General features: G+C 40.6%; 1 protein-coding gene across 1 annotated transcript in view; it reads left to right on the forward strand.

The window, feature by feature from the left end:
- The first annotated feature begins 851 nt into the window (after positions 1–851).
- HCN1 (hyperpolarization activated cyclic nucleotide gated potassium channel 1) overlaps positions 852–17,012 on the forward strand; it is a 196,068-nt gene continuing 179,907 nt past the window's right edge. Inside the window, exon 1 of the mRNA XM_037374490.1 lies at positions 852–1,345. Coding sequence (XP_037230387.1) covers positions 960–1,345 — 386 coding nt within the window. The 5' untranslated portion in view covers positions 852–959. The remainder of the gene's footprint in view (positions 1,346–17,012) is intronic.

Genomic DNA, 17,012 nt, shown 5'->3' on the forward strand with positions numbered 1-17,012 from the left:
CATCCCTGAAAAGCCAAAACCCAGCCTTTCCTCCTTGCTCAACACCCTCCTCCTTCCTTGCTGTCACACTTGCCCCGTGCCAGCAAAGCGCAGGTTCTGACCTCATTTTCAGCAGTATGAACCCCAAACGCCTCTGCTACCCCCAGTGCCATCACTTGGCTCCACCACCTGGCAGACCCCCGCCTCCCGCCGTCTGGATTCCAGTCAGCCTCCTCCCCGAGGAGCACCACAGAGGTTCCCAGGTGACAGGCAGGCCTGCGGGCCCTCTCCACAGCTTCCTCCGCAGCCACCATTTCCCGCTCCGGGTGTGGAGCCACCCTACCCACCCCACGCCTCGCCCGTCGCTTCGCCAAGGGGTCACGCGAACCCACTCGTGTTACAGTATTTTTGTGGAAAGCGCCGGCAGGGCGGCTGGGGAGCCCCTCTTCTCCTCTTCGCACCGCGGCGGCCGCCTCAGGCCGCCCCGCGCAGCACCCGCCACCGCCATGTGGCGGCCGGGCCGGGCTCCCCGCCTCCCCGCCCCCGGGGCACCGCACTCGCGCCCACGCGTCGAGCCGCAGTCGGGCCCACGCGCGTCTCCGCCCCGAGGGCAGCCGAGCCCACCCCCCGCTCCTCCCCTCCCTCCCTCCCTCCCTCCCCTCGGCCCGGGCGCTCAGCCCCTCAAGGACTCCGGGGCTCTCAATGTCAGGCGGGCGGCGCGGCCGCCGGCAGGGGGCGGGCGAGGGGAAGCGGCGCCAGCCCTGCGCGGAGCGCGGCTCAGAGTCGGCAGCGCTGGCTGTGCCGGGCGGCGCGGCGGCGCGGAGCTGAGCCCAGCCCTGCCCAGCCCAGCCCAGCCCAGCCCTGCCCAGCCCCGCCCCGGGCGGCCGAGCCCAGCCGCGCCGCTGAAGGGCACCGGCGGCGGCGGCGGCGGCGAGGCTTCCCCGCGCTCTCCCGCGGCTGGGGCGCGCCCGCCCCGCAGCATGGAGGCTGGGAAGCGCAGCTCCTCTGCCGGCAGCCGGGACGATGGCAGCGCTAACTCCTTCCCAGCCAAGCCGGCGGCTCCGGTGGAGAAAGCCCAGAGCAGCCCCGGCGGCGGGGGCAGCGGTGGCGGCGTGAAGGAGCATGGCAACTCGGTGTGCTTCAAAGTGGACGGTGGCGGGGGCGAGGAGCCCGTGGTGGGCTTCGAGGATGCCGAGGGGCCCCGGCGGCAGTACGGCTTCATGCAGCGGCAGTTCACCTCCATGCTGCAGCCGGGGGTCAACAAATTCTCCCTCCGCATGTTCGGCAGCCAGAAGGCGGTGGAGAAGGAGCAGGAAAGGGTTAAAACTGCGGGGTTCTGGATCATCCACCCCTACAGCGACTTCAGGTGAGCGCGGGGCTCCCGCCGCCGCTCGGGGGTGGCTCCGCCGCGGGGGGCAGGGTGGCGCTCCCGCCGCCTCGCACCTCGCCCGGCGCCAACTTCGGCGGGCTGCGGCCCCGGGCCGGCGGACGCGCTCCGCGGAGATGCGGGTCTGCCCCGGCGGGCGCGCACGGGCGCGCCCCTTCCCTCCCGCGGGCAGCCTCACCGCCCCGCTCGGCCCCTAAAGCTCAGCCTCCGCGTCCCCCGCCCGGGCGGCGGGGAGGGGGCTGGAAAGCCGGCGCGGGGCGGCTGCTCTGCCTGTGTCCGCCGTCCGTGCGCCGCCGCTGGTGCGGCCGCGGGGCTCGGCCCGGCCCGGCGCTCTCCAGCGTGCTGCACCCGGGCGGGCCCCGCAGGCCCCGCGTCGGCCGGGCGCTGCCGACGCGGGGCCTGCGGGGCCGTCCCGGGCTGGCCGCTCCGCTGGGGCCGCCGTACTGGCCGCGGGCGGGATGCGCCTCCGGAGCGGGGCACGGCACGGCATGGCACGGCACGGCACAGCGCCGGGGTGGGAGAGCGCGGCGGGGCGCCGGCAGCGGCAGCAGCACAAATAGAACCCGGGGGTCCGCGCTGGGCGCACGCCGGCCCCTGCCTCAGCACCCGGCGTAAGCACTTGTTCAAGGGGTGGCGAGAAGGGAGCACGTCGCGGTCCGAGCTGCAGCAAAATAACTTTACCCAGGCTAACGCCGTGTGGCGAACGGTTTTCCTAGGTAGACGGGGAAATGTGATGTTAAATTAGTGTTGCTTACACAGTAAGTTGAATGTATGCCGAACTGGAATATTCCTATAAAACCCGGTGCAAATGCATTGCCAGGAAGAGATACTTCTCTTTAAAATTACATTTTAAGTGCAGGATTATTTCATTGTATTCTCATGCCAGCTGGCTGTATTCCTTTGTAAATTTAACGCTGTCTATGATATTTGCCAAAGAACTATCAGTGTCATTAAGCGTATTTAATCAATGCCTTGAATTGAACAGCCTGCATCTATACAGTAAATGGATTGCACCTGAGACCATGTTTAAAAAAGGAAAATCCAGAACGTTCAATAGTTACATGATCTCCTAAGGAAAAGTAGGTTACATAGAACATACTTCCAGTGGGAACAAGAGGAGATACTTCCTATGTCCAAGTTTCTGTGGGACTACTCAGAGTGAGGTGTTACGCAGTGAGCTGTGCTAGTACCTTGCAGCTGAGCCCAAGAGCGGTACAGCTACAGGAGTGGTGGAACAGGGCAGCACTCAGTTAGGACTCAAAATCAGGCTTCCAATCCCTGCTTTTTTCCTGGCTCCCTGGAGGGAATAAGCTGCACTGATTCTTTTCCTGGAGTACCTTTTCCCCCTCACATGCCAGCTGAGCTGCACTAGCAGGTGCATTAAGGGGGGAAAGAGCCAAGAGTCCACGCACTGCCTCTCTGCCAGCTGGAGAGGGATGTAGCAGGTCACATGTGGTGCTGTGGTACCCTGCATAGGGGGCTCTGATAGTCTCTTACTTACCCGTGTGTGTGCATGAGTAACTTTATTCACGTGAGGATTCCATCAAAATGAATGAGATTATTCTTGCAAGTAAATTCCCTTGTTTTGTTGTAAGCTTGGAGTAAACAACACTGCATCCTTTTCGGACCAGTTGCCTGATTATTCTTAAATTAACTGTATTTTTCTGGGGCTTTTATTATGTTTTTATTTTATTGGAATGGAGGTGTTTGTTTTCTAAATAAAGTCCATAGCCTTTCATTAGTTTTGGGATGATGTGGCCTGATCTGGATGCAATTTTTTAGCCAGTAGGACTGTTTGGGTGAGCAATATGGGATGTTTGTGTTGTTTCTCCTGAAATAATTGTGACTGTGTAATGGTACTACTCTTCTTGGGTGGCGGTGTTCACGTAAATGGGTGAAGAAGTTGTACTATATAGTAAATTCATCTTCCTATATGGGAATCATAACAATGCTAGTAAGTGCCTCCTAGCAGTGTCTCTGTTCCAGAATAAATGTGTTTGTAAGGATGGAGTTGTTTTGATTTTTTTTTGCATGTGATTTTATAACAATGTAGCGCTTATACATAGACAAGCCTTAAAGCATCCAAAGATACAGGGGTATTCTAATTTCACTGTGTTAATGTTGATACCACCAAGGGAAAGAATTAAATTTTTTACCAAAATAGCAAGAAAAAGATAAAAGGCTGAATATTTTGCAGTATCCAAGTGGGAAGTTTTAGAGTAAATTTATAAATGTAGCTATTATTAATATAAAGATGGACATTACAGTAATTTTTAAAAGTATTTAGAAGAATATTGGGTTAATCATGTAAAACATGGGAAATTTCTAGTACATGTTCCTGTGGACTGTGATTTATTTTTGTTTTTCTAGCTCTGGATGCTTGTATGCATTTGCTGAGATACTTTGATGCATTTGATTACATTTCTTGACCACATTCTCATGATTTTCATACAACATTGTATGTTTATCTATAGTGAACAATATTTTGCTGTGTTGTTTTGGGGGTGGGCAGTGTTCCTGTGGCCTTCTGCCCCCCTATTTTGATATGAACAGAGTGTGGAAGCTTTGTCTGTAAACTCAGTGGTCTCTGAATCTGTTACTTGCATCCTTGTGGGCCTTGGTCTCTAGTTTTATGGCTTGCTGTCTTGCCTGTGTTTCAGGGAAAAACTGACTTTTCGTCAGGCGTATACACCCTTGGAGAATTAAATTCAATGAGTATTACATAATTTTTCCACAAGGGGACCATTTTGTTCGTGGTTGTCTTTTCCCAGTCTTCTGAGGTTAATTTCTAATTTGGAAGTTATGTAAACTGAGCACCTAATGCACGTCAAAGCCAGCACAAGACCTCTGTTTATCTCTTTGCAGCTATGATTACTGCATCTCTAAACTTGGATGATGATTCTGTGTAGCTGCATGACTCACAGAAGTGAATTTATCGTGAGTGTTTTGGTTAGAGTTTATTGAAGTCCAGCATGATTTCTGTGAAATACTGAGCACCTCTGGCTGTCCCTGCTCATGTATGGAAGAATGAGCCTGCAGGAGAGCATCACCAGTCTGGCCCCATGGCTTTGCAGCTGCCAGATGAGAGCAGCATGAAGCCAATGGGAGATGAGAGCAACTGCACATGGTTCGGCTGCTGCCATACGTGTTTCGCTCATTTCATAGGAGAGCTGTGGTGGACATGGGCTTTGGGTGACTTACATGTTATGGCCTTCTGCTGTTAGTGGAAATGTACGTGGGTGATTTTTCAGGCAACTAATCACTCAGTGCCCTTTGGCATGTCAAGAGTTTCTTTAATGCTCAGAGGTCTTGCTTGCACGTGCCCAGGCCGTTGGTCTGGCCCTGTAGCATCTCCCCCTCTCCCTGTCTATGGGCACACAGAGAAACTCACACTGTTGTGGAAATCTTGGTTTTACCACATCAGCTAGGGCATCAGTAGTCAGCAATCTAAAAAGAAAACAGCTACTACCTCCAGAGTCACACAGAGAGGCATCTTTTGACCACAAATAGCAATGTATGAGAAAGAGTGAGCAGGAATAATACACGTATAAGTAAATGTTTCCTTCGCACTCTAATGGTTACATTTCTCAGTTTGATATTTGGGAGCAGTCTTTGACTGGAAGTGGGGGACAAAAATTTGAATTGGCTTCAAGATGAAGTGAAGTAAGACTGATGTGGAGTTGTCTGACAGAGTACTGGGTAAGGAGGAGCAGTGCAGGCAGTGCTGAAGGTCTTTTTCCTGTGTAGATGATACAAAGTATGAACTGCTTTGCAACAATAGCAAAAACTATTGACATTTTATGTCCAGAGTATCTCTCTGGGTAATCTCAACTATTCAAGGAACATAAAGCCTTATTTTAGTGATAACGGAAAAGGAAAAGCAGAGTTAATTCTAAAACTTGAACAGAAATTTCAGAGCATAGTAAATAGTAAAGGTATACCAGATTTTTTTTTAACATGTGGCATTCCGGTTTCAAAGCCTTTTTGTATACATATTTGAGGGTTATCATGTAAACATATGCAGCCTGTCTAAATCTTCATAAATCATAGAAAGCTCTATTGATGCTACTGTGTATATAGGTTTTGATGCATTTTATTCAGTATGAAAGATGATAACATTTGCTTGTATACATCTGGGAACTTAAGCCACAATATTTTTGTGTCTGTTGCTATTAAAACAACATTTGTTATTTCGTGCAGTTTCATGGAACTCATCCATGTTGTTGTGCACACGTGCAGCTTAATTTTTCGATCAGGTATGTGCGAAACTTTAAGTCATAATTGCAACATGTTAGTGTGCCTCATGTTTTTTATTATACTTCCCTCCATTTTGAACCTTTATTTGCCTTATTAATCAATTTTCTTTTTAATTTGCACCTATTCTTCGGACCTATCTTTGACCACCAGCAGTCACCCCAGCACAGTAGACTGTGCACGTTATATGTGCAGCTCACATAGATATTTCTAAAATTTGTGCATGCATTGGTTTGAAACCTGTTTGTCTTTGGGACTGGTCTTTACATGTTCTACCTATCATTTATATTGTAGGAAGCTTAGGTTGAGTACTTTGTCCCTGTTTTTTGTCACATGTCTGTAATGTCTCAGTGGAAGCTAATGAGATTTACCTTTTTGTTAGCTGTTACATACTTAGGTTAATATAGAGCAGTAGAGTTGGAAAGTATTGCTATATGCGATGAAGACAAAATGCGTTAAAGCATACTTAGTAGTATCAGATTCAAATGAGTGTGGGTTTCAGTGGATACATTATGTCACTGATAGGGTAGGAGTATGAAATGTCTGTAGTTTTGGATTCTAAAGGTAGTAATTTCAGTCTTGTTGCTCAGGATTTGTCATAAGGTTCTCTTACAGTATTGAGATTTTTGAATTACTTCCTGATAAACTGATAATCAGGGATTTATAATTATACCTCATACAATCCTTGCACAAACAGATTCTTTTTTCCCTCTGCTTTTTTTAAAAGAATATTTATATTTTTGTGAGAAGGATAGTTTTAGCTAGGACTAGCTTTCATGTACGGTTTTCAAATACTGTTGTGGCAATGATAATTTTTATTTCTATTAAAGAAAAACTTTGTACAGTTAAACTGTTCCTATTTCTTGAACATTCACTCTTTGTATGTGACCAAGCATAGAGAAACATTTGGTATTAAAAAGACAATTAGTATTGCTTGGCTTTTTATTTGCTGCATTCCCACAATTTTTGCACTTCTGTAGATGCCCCAAAGGATAAAATGACAAATTTTTAACGTTACTCTAAATTATGCATTTATAATGTCTGAAAATTCTTTTGGACAGTAAGTTGTATATTAAGCTTTATCATAGTTCCCCGGGTAAAATGCAACTCCCATAAACGTAAGCTGAAGAGAAATAACGATAATGCTCCTCAAATGCATAAATGGATGCCACAAGGAGGAAAGAAATTACATAGAAGTAATAGGGTGAAATTTAAGCAACAAATATCTAAATTAAACTTTTAGGAAGCAGGACCAAAAATAAGCCACAAAATATTCTATTGAAAGTGCTTTGATGTGGAATATGAGGCAGGAATGCATTAGGTTGTTTTTCATCTTCAGTTCCTAGTATTTTTAATATTGAATAATGTCTCATCATTGCCTGTCACTGATTGATTTGCTATGAAATCTAGTTGATTAAAGCTTGCTACTGGCATTTCTTTTTATACCAGTTGTAAGCATGCATGAGTTAAAATGGATATGTGAAGGTGTACATTGTGCTTTTGGGCTCTTGAGGGCATGTGCTCTTGTCCTCCTTGAGGTTTACTTCAAGAACCACAAAAGCAATTGAGCCGAGTCCACCTGAGGTTAGTGCAGCAGCCACTCACCTTCTGGACTTCTAGAACCTGTGCGAAGGATTATGCTTTTGTTTGTTCAAGGAAAGCAGTTCATTTTATTGACAAGACATCCTTCTGTCTTTACATAATGTAGAATATTAATGGATAGTTTGAGCTCACGTATATTTTGAAAATTTCCCAGTTTTCATTATGTCCATTCTAGTCCTGCCATAACAGTCTATTCATTGCATTTTCTTTCACACTTAATGACGTTACATACTTGGACATGGAATACAGTTTTCAGCAGAGAAAGAGCTCAGTAAGGGTAACTGAAATGATTTTCAGTTCTCTGAGGTACATTTCATTTAACTTGGGATGTTTTGAAGATCGCTGGCAGCATGTGTGAAGAAGTACACAAGTACATTATTTTTTTTTTTCCCCACAAGATGCTTAATTTTAGAATATTCACCTTCTTCATAATCTAAATAAAGACAAATACGTTCATCACAACTTTGAGATGTTTAAAGAAAAAGCAAAAAAAACCCAGACCAAAATGTTACAGAATTTCTGTGAGTAATCCAAAAGATGATGTTTTAGAAAAGCTGTATGTGGGTCTTTTAAATGTTGACCTGGGATGCTCAATATCATGAGGCTTCCTCTTCAGTTTTCTGATTTTTTTGTTTTGACTGCAGTGAGAAAAAAGCACTTGATTAATATTATCTACATATATACTTACCAAAACTCATAAGATCAGCATCATGCTTAGGCCCATTGGGAAAAGTTCTGATTCTGTTATTCCCATTGATTATTTTTAGCAAGACTACACATTTTTGAATGTTTACTGGCAATTTATTTGCTAGCTCATCAAAATAGCCAGTGCTTGTAATTGAGTCCATAAAAGATTTTTCTTGATATTAGGTTTCTTGTGCTTGAGTATATGGATGGAACTGTGAATTGAAATACTATGTAAAAGCATGTAATAGTAAATAAAGGTCTAGATTTAGGATTTGGTTTGGGGGTTCTGGTGGCTACAAAGCTAAATAAAAAATGTGTAATGTTTGTTAAGTTGCTTAGGCTTTTTTATGGTTATATAATCAAGTTAAAATTTAAGTGGCTTAGTTTCTGATCACTCAGCCTGGAGTAGCAGAAATACGGACATATGAAATCAGAGGTCACTGAAAAAGTATGAATCTTTGCTTCTGCATTTCTGCCCACCTGTCTAAGTTCAGTGACATTGTGACATTTAATTAATCTTTGTCAGCTTTTTTGATAGGCTCGGTTTGAAGGTACTAGAAAGCAAAATTCTGTTTTTAGAAGGGTAGAATATGAAAATTAATAGAGAAATTTACTTCAATTGGTTGTAAATAGGAAGTATCCATTCTCACCTCTGTCTTCACTCAGCAGCATGCCGGAGAACTGTCTTCTATGTCAAAATACAATTTTTGAGAGAGAGGAAACTTTTAACCTACTTTGCAATGTTTAATTTTTAACCTGACAGTACAGTTCTTGTTAATTGCTTGAAAGTCCTTTAGCTGTCTATTCCCTGATTCTTTCCCAGAGGCATGATTTAATTTTAAAAATCATAGTGTATTCAGCTCTAATTATTGGAGGGCTCGTTCTAGACACATAGCAAGGTATGTTAATGACCAAAAACTGTATCAGCTCGAGTCAATGTCAGTACTACCTCAAGGACACTGTCATTTAGCTTTCATAAAATTTCTGCTAATATCTTTTAATCTGGTGATAGTCAGATTCAGGGAAACTGCATGATATTTTGCAATAATCTTATTGCCTTGGGTTGCAGTGTGACTGGAGTAAGTCTGGAGTAAACTTGTGTTCGGAAAATGTTCATTTGATTACAAAGGAAATGCAGTCTTTTTCCAATATATATATATATATATATATATATATATATATAAACCCAGAGAAGCCCCTTTTTTATTTATGCCAGTGAAGTTTCCAGAAGCGAATTTGCATCATGTAGCTAAGAATAGGATTTTGTTCCTATTTTATTAACTTCTGTGTTTTTTATGAGGATATCTTATCTACTGAAGCATGTTATTTACAAATAATTTGATAAACTACTGGAATTTAGCATGCTGCTGATATTAATAAGTTTTCTACCCCTAAATATGTCATATTTATTAAAAATTCTTATTAAGATATTTTATTTTCAACTGGAAAAGCACAGGTTGCTTTATGCTCACAGTCAAAGCTAGGTTTGGTTTGTTTTTTTTTTATTTTATAAATGATGTTATTTAAAATATAATAAGATAATAATATAAAAGAAATGTAAAATAAATAATAAAACCATAAAAATGTTTTGACTGTAGGGTTTTTTTTTTTAGGTAGTGTTACTCTTTGTCATCCAATTCTCAGTCTGAAATTCAATGAAGCTTACACTTGTGCTAAAGCTCCAGTATATAGAGACCCACAGAAATAAAATGTGCCCTCATGATATCAAATCTTCCAATTCTATAAGTAGCGTAGTTTGGTTGCCTCCAGTTTTTTTCTTTCCTGTCAGCAAACTATGGAAGTATTGACGTTTCCTTGGTGGGTCCTGTTGTATCTTACAATAACTTACCAGATCCTCCCAGAAGCACCTCTGTGGCATGACTGCATGATGCAGACAGTGTGGTTCTGATCTGATCTGACATTATGTAAATCTGTAGATTGCAGTAAATTTAGGGTGATATATCATAGGATCCTAATGATGATTATTCTAACTTGCTCTAGGTCAAAGCTATGGAAAATGTACAGAATTCTATTAAGCTACACAGAGTAAGATCTATACAACTCTACCCGGGAGATGGGATAAATGTATGGCTGGAAAATGATGGGAATGCAGTCAAGTTTTCATGTGACAACGGAGAGGTTTTCCAGCAGGCTTTTGACTGGATTCCATCTATCTGTTAATTCCAGGAGGACTTATGATTTGTGTCTGGTAGAGAAATTACTGTAAAACTACTAGTAGATAATATTACCCCCAAAAACATTTTATTACTGTTGAACAGTGCACACTTGCAAGGCTCTGGGTTCCCCAAACACATCTTTAGGCTACAATTTTCTTGGGGTGGCTGCACATGGACTTGTTTCCACTTGATTTCTCAGTGAAGGTAAGAGCCAAGCTTGTCTGTCGCTCTGGTTCACCTTGTCTTTAGTGGCAGACAAGCTCAGTACTAACACAGAGATTTCCTTTTCCAACTGGGGATTAGTCTGTTAGACACAAACTTGGAAACAAAACATAAGTAGTAAAATAAATCAAGCGTATACCTCAAGCTTCAGTTAATAATTGGGTACCTTGCTTTTGTCCCTCAGTTTACCAAGTTGAAATACTTCAGAGATGTTCTGTTTTTCAAAGCTGTGTGTCCAACGTTCATGGAAACTGTTATCTAGGTGACTCCCTAAATACTGAAACCTTTTCCTGTCTTTTATTTATAGCATTTCTTATGGTCTAATTTTCTGATAGTGAAATCCTGCTATAGGCAACTTGTAGTTCTCCTTTGAAAGTTACTAAAAGCATGGTGATGTAGTCCCCAACAGATTTATTTTTTTTTTAAACTTCCTTTTCCCTCACGCTGTTTTTCTTTCTCTCTCCTACATCTCTTCCTGAAAATATAATGGTTTACTTTGTATAAATGGAAATGATGAATGGATTTTTTTTCTTTTAATTTCTTAGCTCTGCTACATAGTTTTCCATTGTTACTGAGTCTCTTAGCTAGGGGATACTGAGATTTTTGTTCAAAACAGCAAGGAGAAATTAGCCTAGTTAGTCTTCATAGTGTCTTGGAGTTTGTTAATAAAACCCTCTTAATAATTTTAAAAAAATGTAGTTGTATGCCCATTTTCTATTTCCCATGACTTGGGCAGGTTGGCAGCTTTCTGTTGACAATTGCAACCTGATGCAACTGAACATGCTGTTACCATAGACTTAGTAACAGGATACTTTGCCCAAATTGTCCCCTCAGCCCATTTATTGCCAGCTTGGGAATTCTAGTGTTGCATACATCTAGTACATTAAAAATAAAATGATAAGAAACACACTTCTGTAATGCAAAGGGAGTGTGGTATCAAAAGTAAGCACTGTCAGATGTTAGGCAATCTAACAGAGCATTTTAAAATGGGTCAAAATAAAAGACGTCTGAAGTCTGATGGGTTATTAAGCAATAGACATGGTGTGTGTGGGAGAAATGAGCTATCAGTAACCTAGTTTAGGTGCTCCCATGACCAAAATTGACTTTTAATTACATGCATTCTGTCAGTAAATATCTGAAATACATGTTTTTACTAACTTAAAGGTGTTTCTTTGAAATTTTGAACAGAATATTAAATACAGTGATATACTGCTGGGTGTTGAAATGTTGAGTAGGACTTGTACATGTTCTTATTGTTTATTTATTGAAGTAGTGAATTTATTGTGGTGGCTGATCTCTCTGAAATGGAAGAAAAAGTCTTTAAAACAATTTCAAGGTTTTTGATGTTGAAAATTAAATGCTAACAAATGTATTATTTCATATGCATATTACTTAGCTAGATGTGAACTAAATACAACACAAATGATGACTGAATCCAATTAAATGTGTTTGGTTTTAGTTTGCTATTTAAAGATATTAGTTATGAGTTTAAAATATCTTGCTTCGCTTTAAACTGTCCTGTGTTCTTGTTTCCTAAAGGTAGATTTTCCTGTATGCTGAGCTCTGTTATTCACATGTGTGCTAGAGATGATTCTTTTGAAGACAGATCTCAGGAATAGTCCTTCAGTATTACGCAACCTGTCAGTGTTATTCATTTCCACCCCCTCCCCCCCTCCTCATTCCCCAGGACTGTTATGAACATTGCTTGATGTGACCATGGTTGTTTCTATGATTCCTAACCTGCATCCAGCTTTTACATTCTCTACAGCCTAGACCAAATATATCCTTCTGTGGAAGGGATGGGAGAGCTGCAGTGAACTTCCACTCCTACACTTGTTCCTCACAGTGCGATAAGAATTCAGACTTGCTTCGGGGAAGAAGAGCTAGCTTTATAGCCCAGGAAGGCAGGTACCATGAATCTGCATAAAATGGTAGCAGATGTTTCTGCTGGGGCTACTGGCTTGTAATTCCGTGAAGTGTCAGTGAATAGCAGCTCATCTTAACATTGAATGTACATACTGCTTTTATGCCATTGGCAAAATGAGCAAATGGAATATGATATTTAACTTGGCTTCATGTTTCCAGTACAAACTTTTCCATTTCTGGAATGGGTTTGAAAATGTCAGTTTTACCCAGTGTTCTGCACAGAGTGTGCAAGTCTATTGGATGTTAGATGAAGATCTGAGATGAAGTCAGGAGCCTATCTATCTTTGGATTTCAGAACAAGTTAGGGACCTAGATACTTGTAAGCATCTGGACTCTGTGCCTGAACATCTTTCAGAATTCTGGCTATAAGGAGCCATAAATGGTAAAACTTAAATTTTGAAAAAAATGTTACCCGTGTGTGCTGTGCATTTGCAAAATAAGTATATCAGAATAATTTGAATATGCTTCACGTTCCATTTCTGTCATACTATATATTTTGATTTGTAGTTTACACATCAATCTCTTTCCTAAGATTATAATGAAAAGTTCTATAATCATTTTTCACCCTCAATTTCTTGCTGTTCTCTACCTATGAATTATTACCATCTATTTGGCTGTTCTAATTATTACACATCGTTAGCTTAAACATGTTTGAATAGTTCATAACTCATAGTCCTCCAAAAATGAAACAAATATTTGGCTAAATTAATTTTTTTCTTTCTGAAGATTATTGGCTTGTGGCTAAAAGCTCTTCTGAGATCTCCAAAGTAAAATGTTTTCATTTGCTGAAAACCAGAAACCTCTTTGTTATATTTAGACAACTTCATTTTGAGTGAATTTGGATGGAAGGCAAAGATGGGTATCTGATGTTTTATTCACCATGGTAAGGGGAAGCTTTTTTGTTTTGCTGTATCAAAGCAAAAGTCATCTATCTGTCTGTATGGGAGTAAACGGCTTTCTTGTAACTTTTGCTGTTGTTTATAGTTCAGGTCATAGGTCCCTGATCAAAATTTTTTTGAGTGCTTATTTTAGAGCTGCTTATCAGTGGCTATTATAGGCGACTTTACTTGCAAGCAAACACTTCCCTCTGTCACCCTTAACCTGTACAGTGTGGCTAATCTTGAGAGCAGCACAGGGGCTGTGCTGTCGCTAAGGAATATGGACTACTTCATTTGAATGCCCAAAGATCAGAGAATTTTTGTACCAAGAGACTTCAAAGTCAACTGTGACAACCAGAACACTCTACCAAAATATAAAGTGAAGTAGATTATTAAATAATTCCCTTTTATATTTTTTCTGATAAATTTTTATAAGTAAAGCATGTAACAAAGCCTGTGGTTAAGTTGGAATAAATTTTCAGATCTTAGTGTCTTTATTTTTTTTTTCAGGCTGAAAAGTGACATGTTTTTCTGAAACTTAAAATGACTTCCTTTCTTCCCCTTCACTGCACGCCCCCCCCCCAAAAAAAAAAAAAAAACCCCAACAAAAACAACCAACCAAAAAACCAACTGTGGAGAAAAAAAAAGTTAATGTAATCTACATATTTCGCATAACTCCTCTGCTTTAGATGGTCCTGTCTCAATGCAGATAGAATAGAATTTAAAATTGATCTGTAATGGTAAGAAATAATCTTCCAGTGGCTCAACGACCATTGCATATGACTACATTAAACCAAATTAAGAAATGTATTTCAAGCCCATAATCTGTTACAATTAATAAATACTTACAACACATAGTTTGTAAACTGAATACATACTGGTTTTAGAAATGGATCTTGACCATCTATTTTAATGTTGTATATATGTGTGACAAAATGTAATGGAACCTCATTTTTTAATTACACCCAGGCTATGGATATGACCTGTGGTACTGCTTCTGGCAGAGGTGTACTGGAAGGAGAAAAGATCTCATTGCATGTAAGGGCAATTTCTTGGAGTGCTTGATATTGCAGGTTATCTCCTGTTTTTGAGATCAAAAACCCATTTAATAAAGAAGTATACATAGGTTGTTTTGTGGTGGTGGTTTTTTTTTTCTTTTCTTTTTTTGTAAGGCATTTGATTGTTTACTTTTTTAAGAATAATCAAAACCATTTCACTGAAAAAAACTTGTTTCCTTATATTGAATTAATTTGCAGAAGGGCCATTCAGCAATCACATTCCATTACACTGACCAACTTTCATTAAAAAAAAAAGGCAGAGTTTACATCCCCAGAAAATTGTTTTGTATTCCAAACCACCATGCTTCGCTGAGCTGCTCATGATGGCAGTACATGAGGTTTTGCTCCGGCCTGCTTGTGCGGGGCTTGCTGGAGCATTAAAGGGTAAATAGCATAAAAAGACAGTGAGAGGAGCAGAGGTGAAACTAACAAGATCATGGTTCCTTGGGCCAGTAACTAGAACATCTTTTAACATCATATACTGTCTTTCTTGTTTGCTTTGTTTGCTTTTCTGGGTTTTCCTTTTTGTTTTAAACAAGTGAATATCAGGTCTAGCTGATCACTGCTCTGTCTGGTGGCATAATTAGCTGATTTGTTTTGGCAGTGCAGGCAGAGTGCTATGCTGTTAGAAGGATGGTAAGACTGGAATGTGCAGTATGTAAATTGGGAAATTTTAAAGAAATGTTTAAATTACTTTGCATCTGCTTAAGTACTCTGGAAGTCAAATGGCTAGCAGAGAGATTTGGATAGAAGTTGAATAATGAAAAAAATGTAGATTTCTGAATGTAGTTGGTGGAGCAAGAAACCCACAAGAGCTGCGTTTTATTTCTGGTAGGGACAGGTGTTTTAGTTTATGAAGTATAAAATTATGTTTTGAAAGATAATGGTAAAACTGAATATTGAACTTCCTAGCTAAGCATTCCTTTTCCTACCAGCTCATTAGTGCAGAGCTTCTAAGGTCTATCACTCTGTAAAAAGGGGCTTATATTAACTACACATTGGGAAAGGTATAAGCAAGCTTGTGGAAGGTTACTTCTTTCATTTCTTACAATATTTTGTGTTGTGTGCATTTTGTTTTCAACGAGTTGATATTTTAGGTAAATTGAGATGATGAATTCAGTTAATAAAATTAACTTCATTGAATAACAATTCAAAACAATTCAATAACCATGATAATACACTGAAAATTGTGTATATTTGAATGCATACTTGAATGTCTTCTGTATCTCCTCGCCAGTCAAACTGGTTCAGCCCTTATGTTGAAAGTGCAGAGTAATTTCCACCCTCTGCTGGAGAGGATTGGAATCTGTACATTTACTTTGTATAGCACCTCTGGCATGGATACTTTCAATAACAGTATCGCCTCTCAGAATTGTGCTTTCACAGAGCAAAACAGTGAGGATGTCTCTCCACACTAATGGTTGCCTTCTGTGGGAAGAAGGTTTTTGTTCCTGGTTTAGTTTACATTTGTTTAGAGAAAGAGAACATGTCAGCAGGGCACCTCGCTTCAGGAAACGCAGTATGGCTTGGAAGTGATGAATCTTCCTGAGACGTATGAGATCCTGGTCTCAGCTGCCCACAGATAGATGGGGGAAACCGAATGGATTTTCCTAGGTGTTGGTGAGAGCTCTGGGTGTAGCTGTTTTGCAAAAGGCGTTTGTGTGTTACATGACCCTAACTACTTGTCATGTTGCTCAGTTGTGAATTTGATCTTCCTTTTTTTTTTTTGCTTTTCTAAAAAGTGCCTGAAATACATTTTAATCCTTTTACATCAAAGTATAAGTAAAAATGAAGACAATTATAATTTTGATTTGAAAACCTATTCCTCCTATTCCTCAGTTTCTCATTTTACTTTTGGAACAAACACAAGTTAATAATATATTTTTAAAATGCATATGTATTTTAATTACCTTGTGAAGCAAATGATTTATTGCAACAAGTGATTTTCATAGATTAAAATAAAACTACTTACTGATTCTTAAAAAGGTACTTATATTTACTTTAAAGCATTGAAATATCAGTACTTATTTTTATTTTTGAAGAAAAATTGGTTTTGGAGCTAAAGATCAGCCATAAACAGTTGTAAAAAGGAATATTAATTCAGCTTGATATATTTATGCTATCTTGATTACTTGTTCTTGCATTAGAATTTCATACATCTGTGTAGATATGAGGTGTATAAATATTCAGTCATGTGTATTTGTTTTCATGATGGTGTAGGAGTACAAAGTCTGCATGTATAATCAATCAACCGGTTTCATACCTACCTATAGTTCTTCTATGCTTTTTCACATCTCTGATTTTTTGCTTAATGAATTTGAAGACTAATCTCCTTTTTTTCTAATTTTAACATAGTGCCTAGTCTTGCCTTCAGTGAACTTTTTCAAGAAATGATCCACCAGTTCCTCATAAATGGAAATTTGTGTTTGAAGCTGCTTGTCTGAATGTACCGTGTGTACAGTTATATGCATAAAGTCAGTTTTACCTTTATCAGAATGAAATCAGTAGCAGTAGTATGTATGTCAAATACCATAAATGTTGGTGTCTTACATGAACCAAGTTGATGGTCCTGGTTTTGTTTTGTTGAATTTTTTTTTTTGTCAGAGGTATTCACCTCAAAAATTAATTGTCCTAACTCAGTGGTCACGGGCTGGTCTCCTCCCAAAATCTCATGACGGAGGTGTATCAATAGCTACTGAGTAATGTCTTCCCCATCATCGCCTTCTCTGAAGATAAGTAGAGAAAATAGACTTTTTCACATTAGCAGAAATGTAAAAGATTACACATAATTGAGAGATTTATTTGGTTAAAAAGGAATCTGTTAAAGAAGACTATTAGGTGA

Source organism: Falco rusticolus, chromosome Z (genome assembly GCF_015220075.1).
Source record: "Falco rusticolus isolate bFalRus1 chromosome Z, bFalRus1.pri, whole genome shotgun sequence".
Lineage (NCBI taxonomy): Eukaryota > Metazoa > Chordata > Aves > Falconiformes > Falconidae > Falco > Falco rusticolus.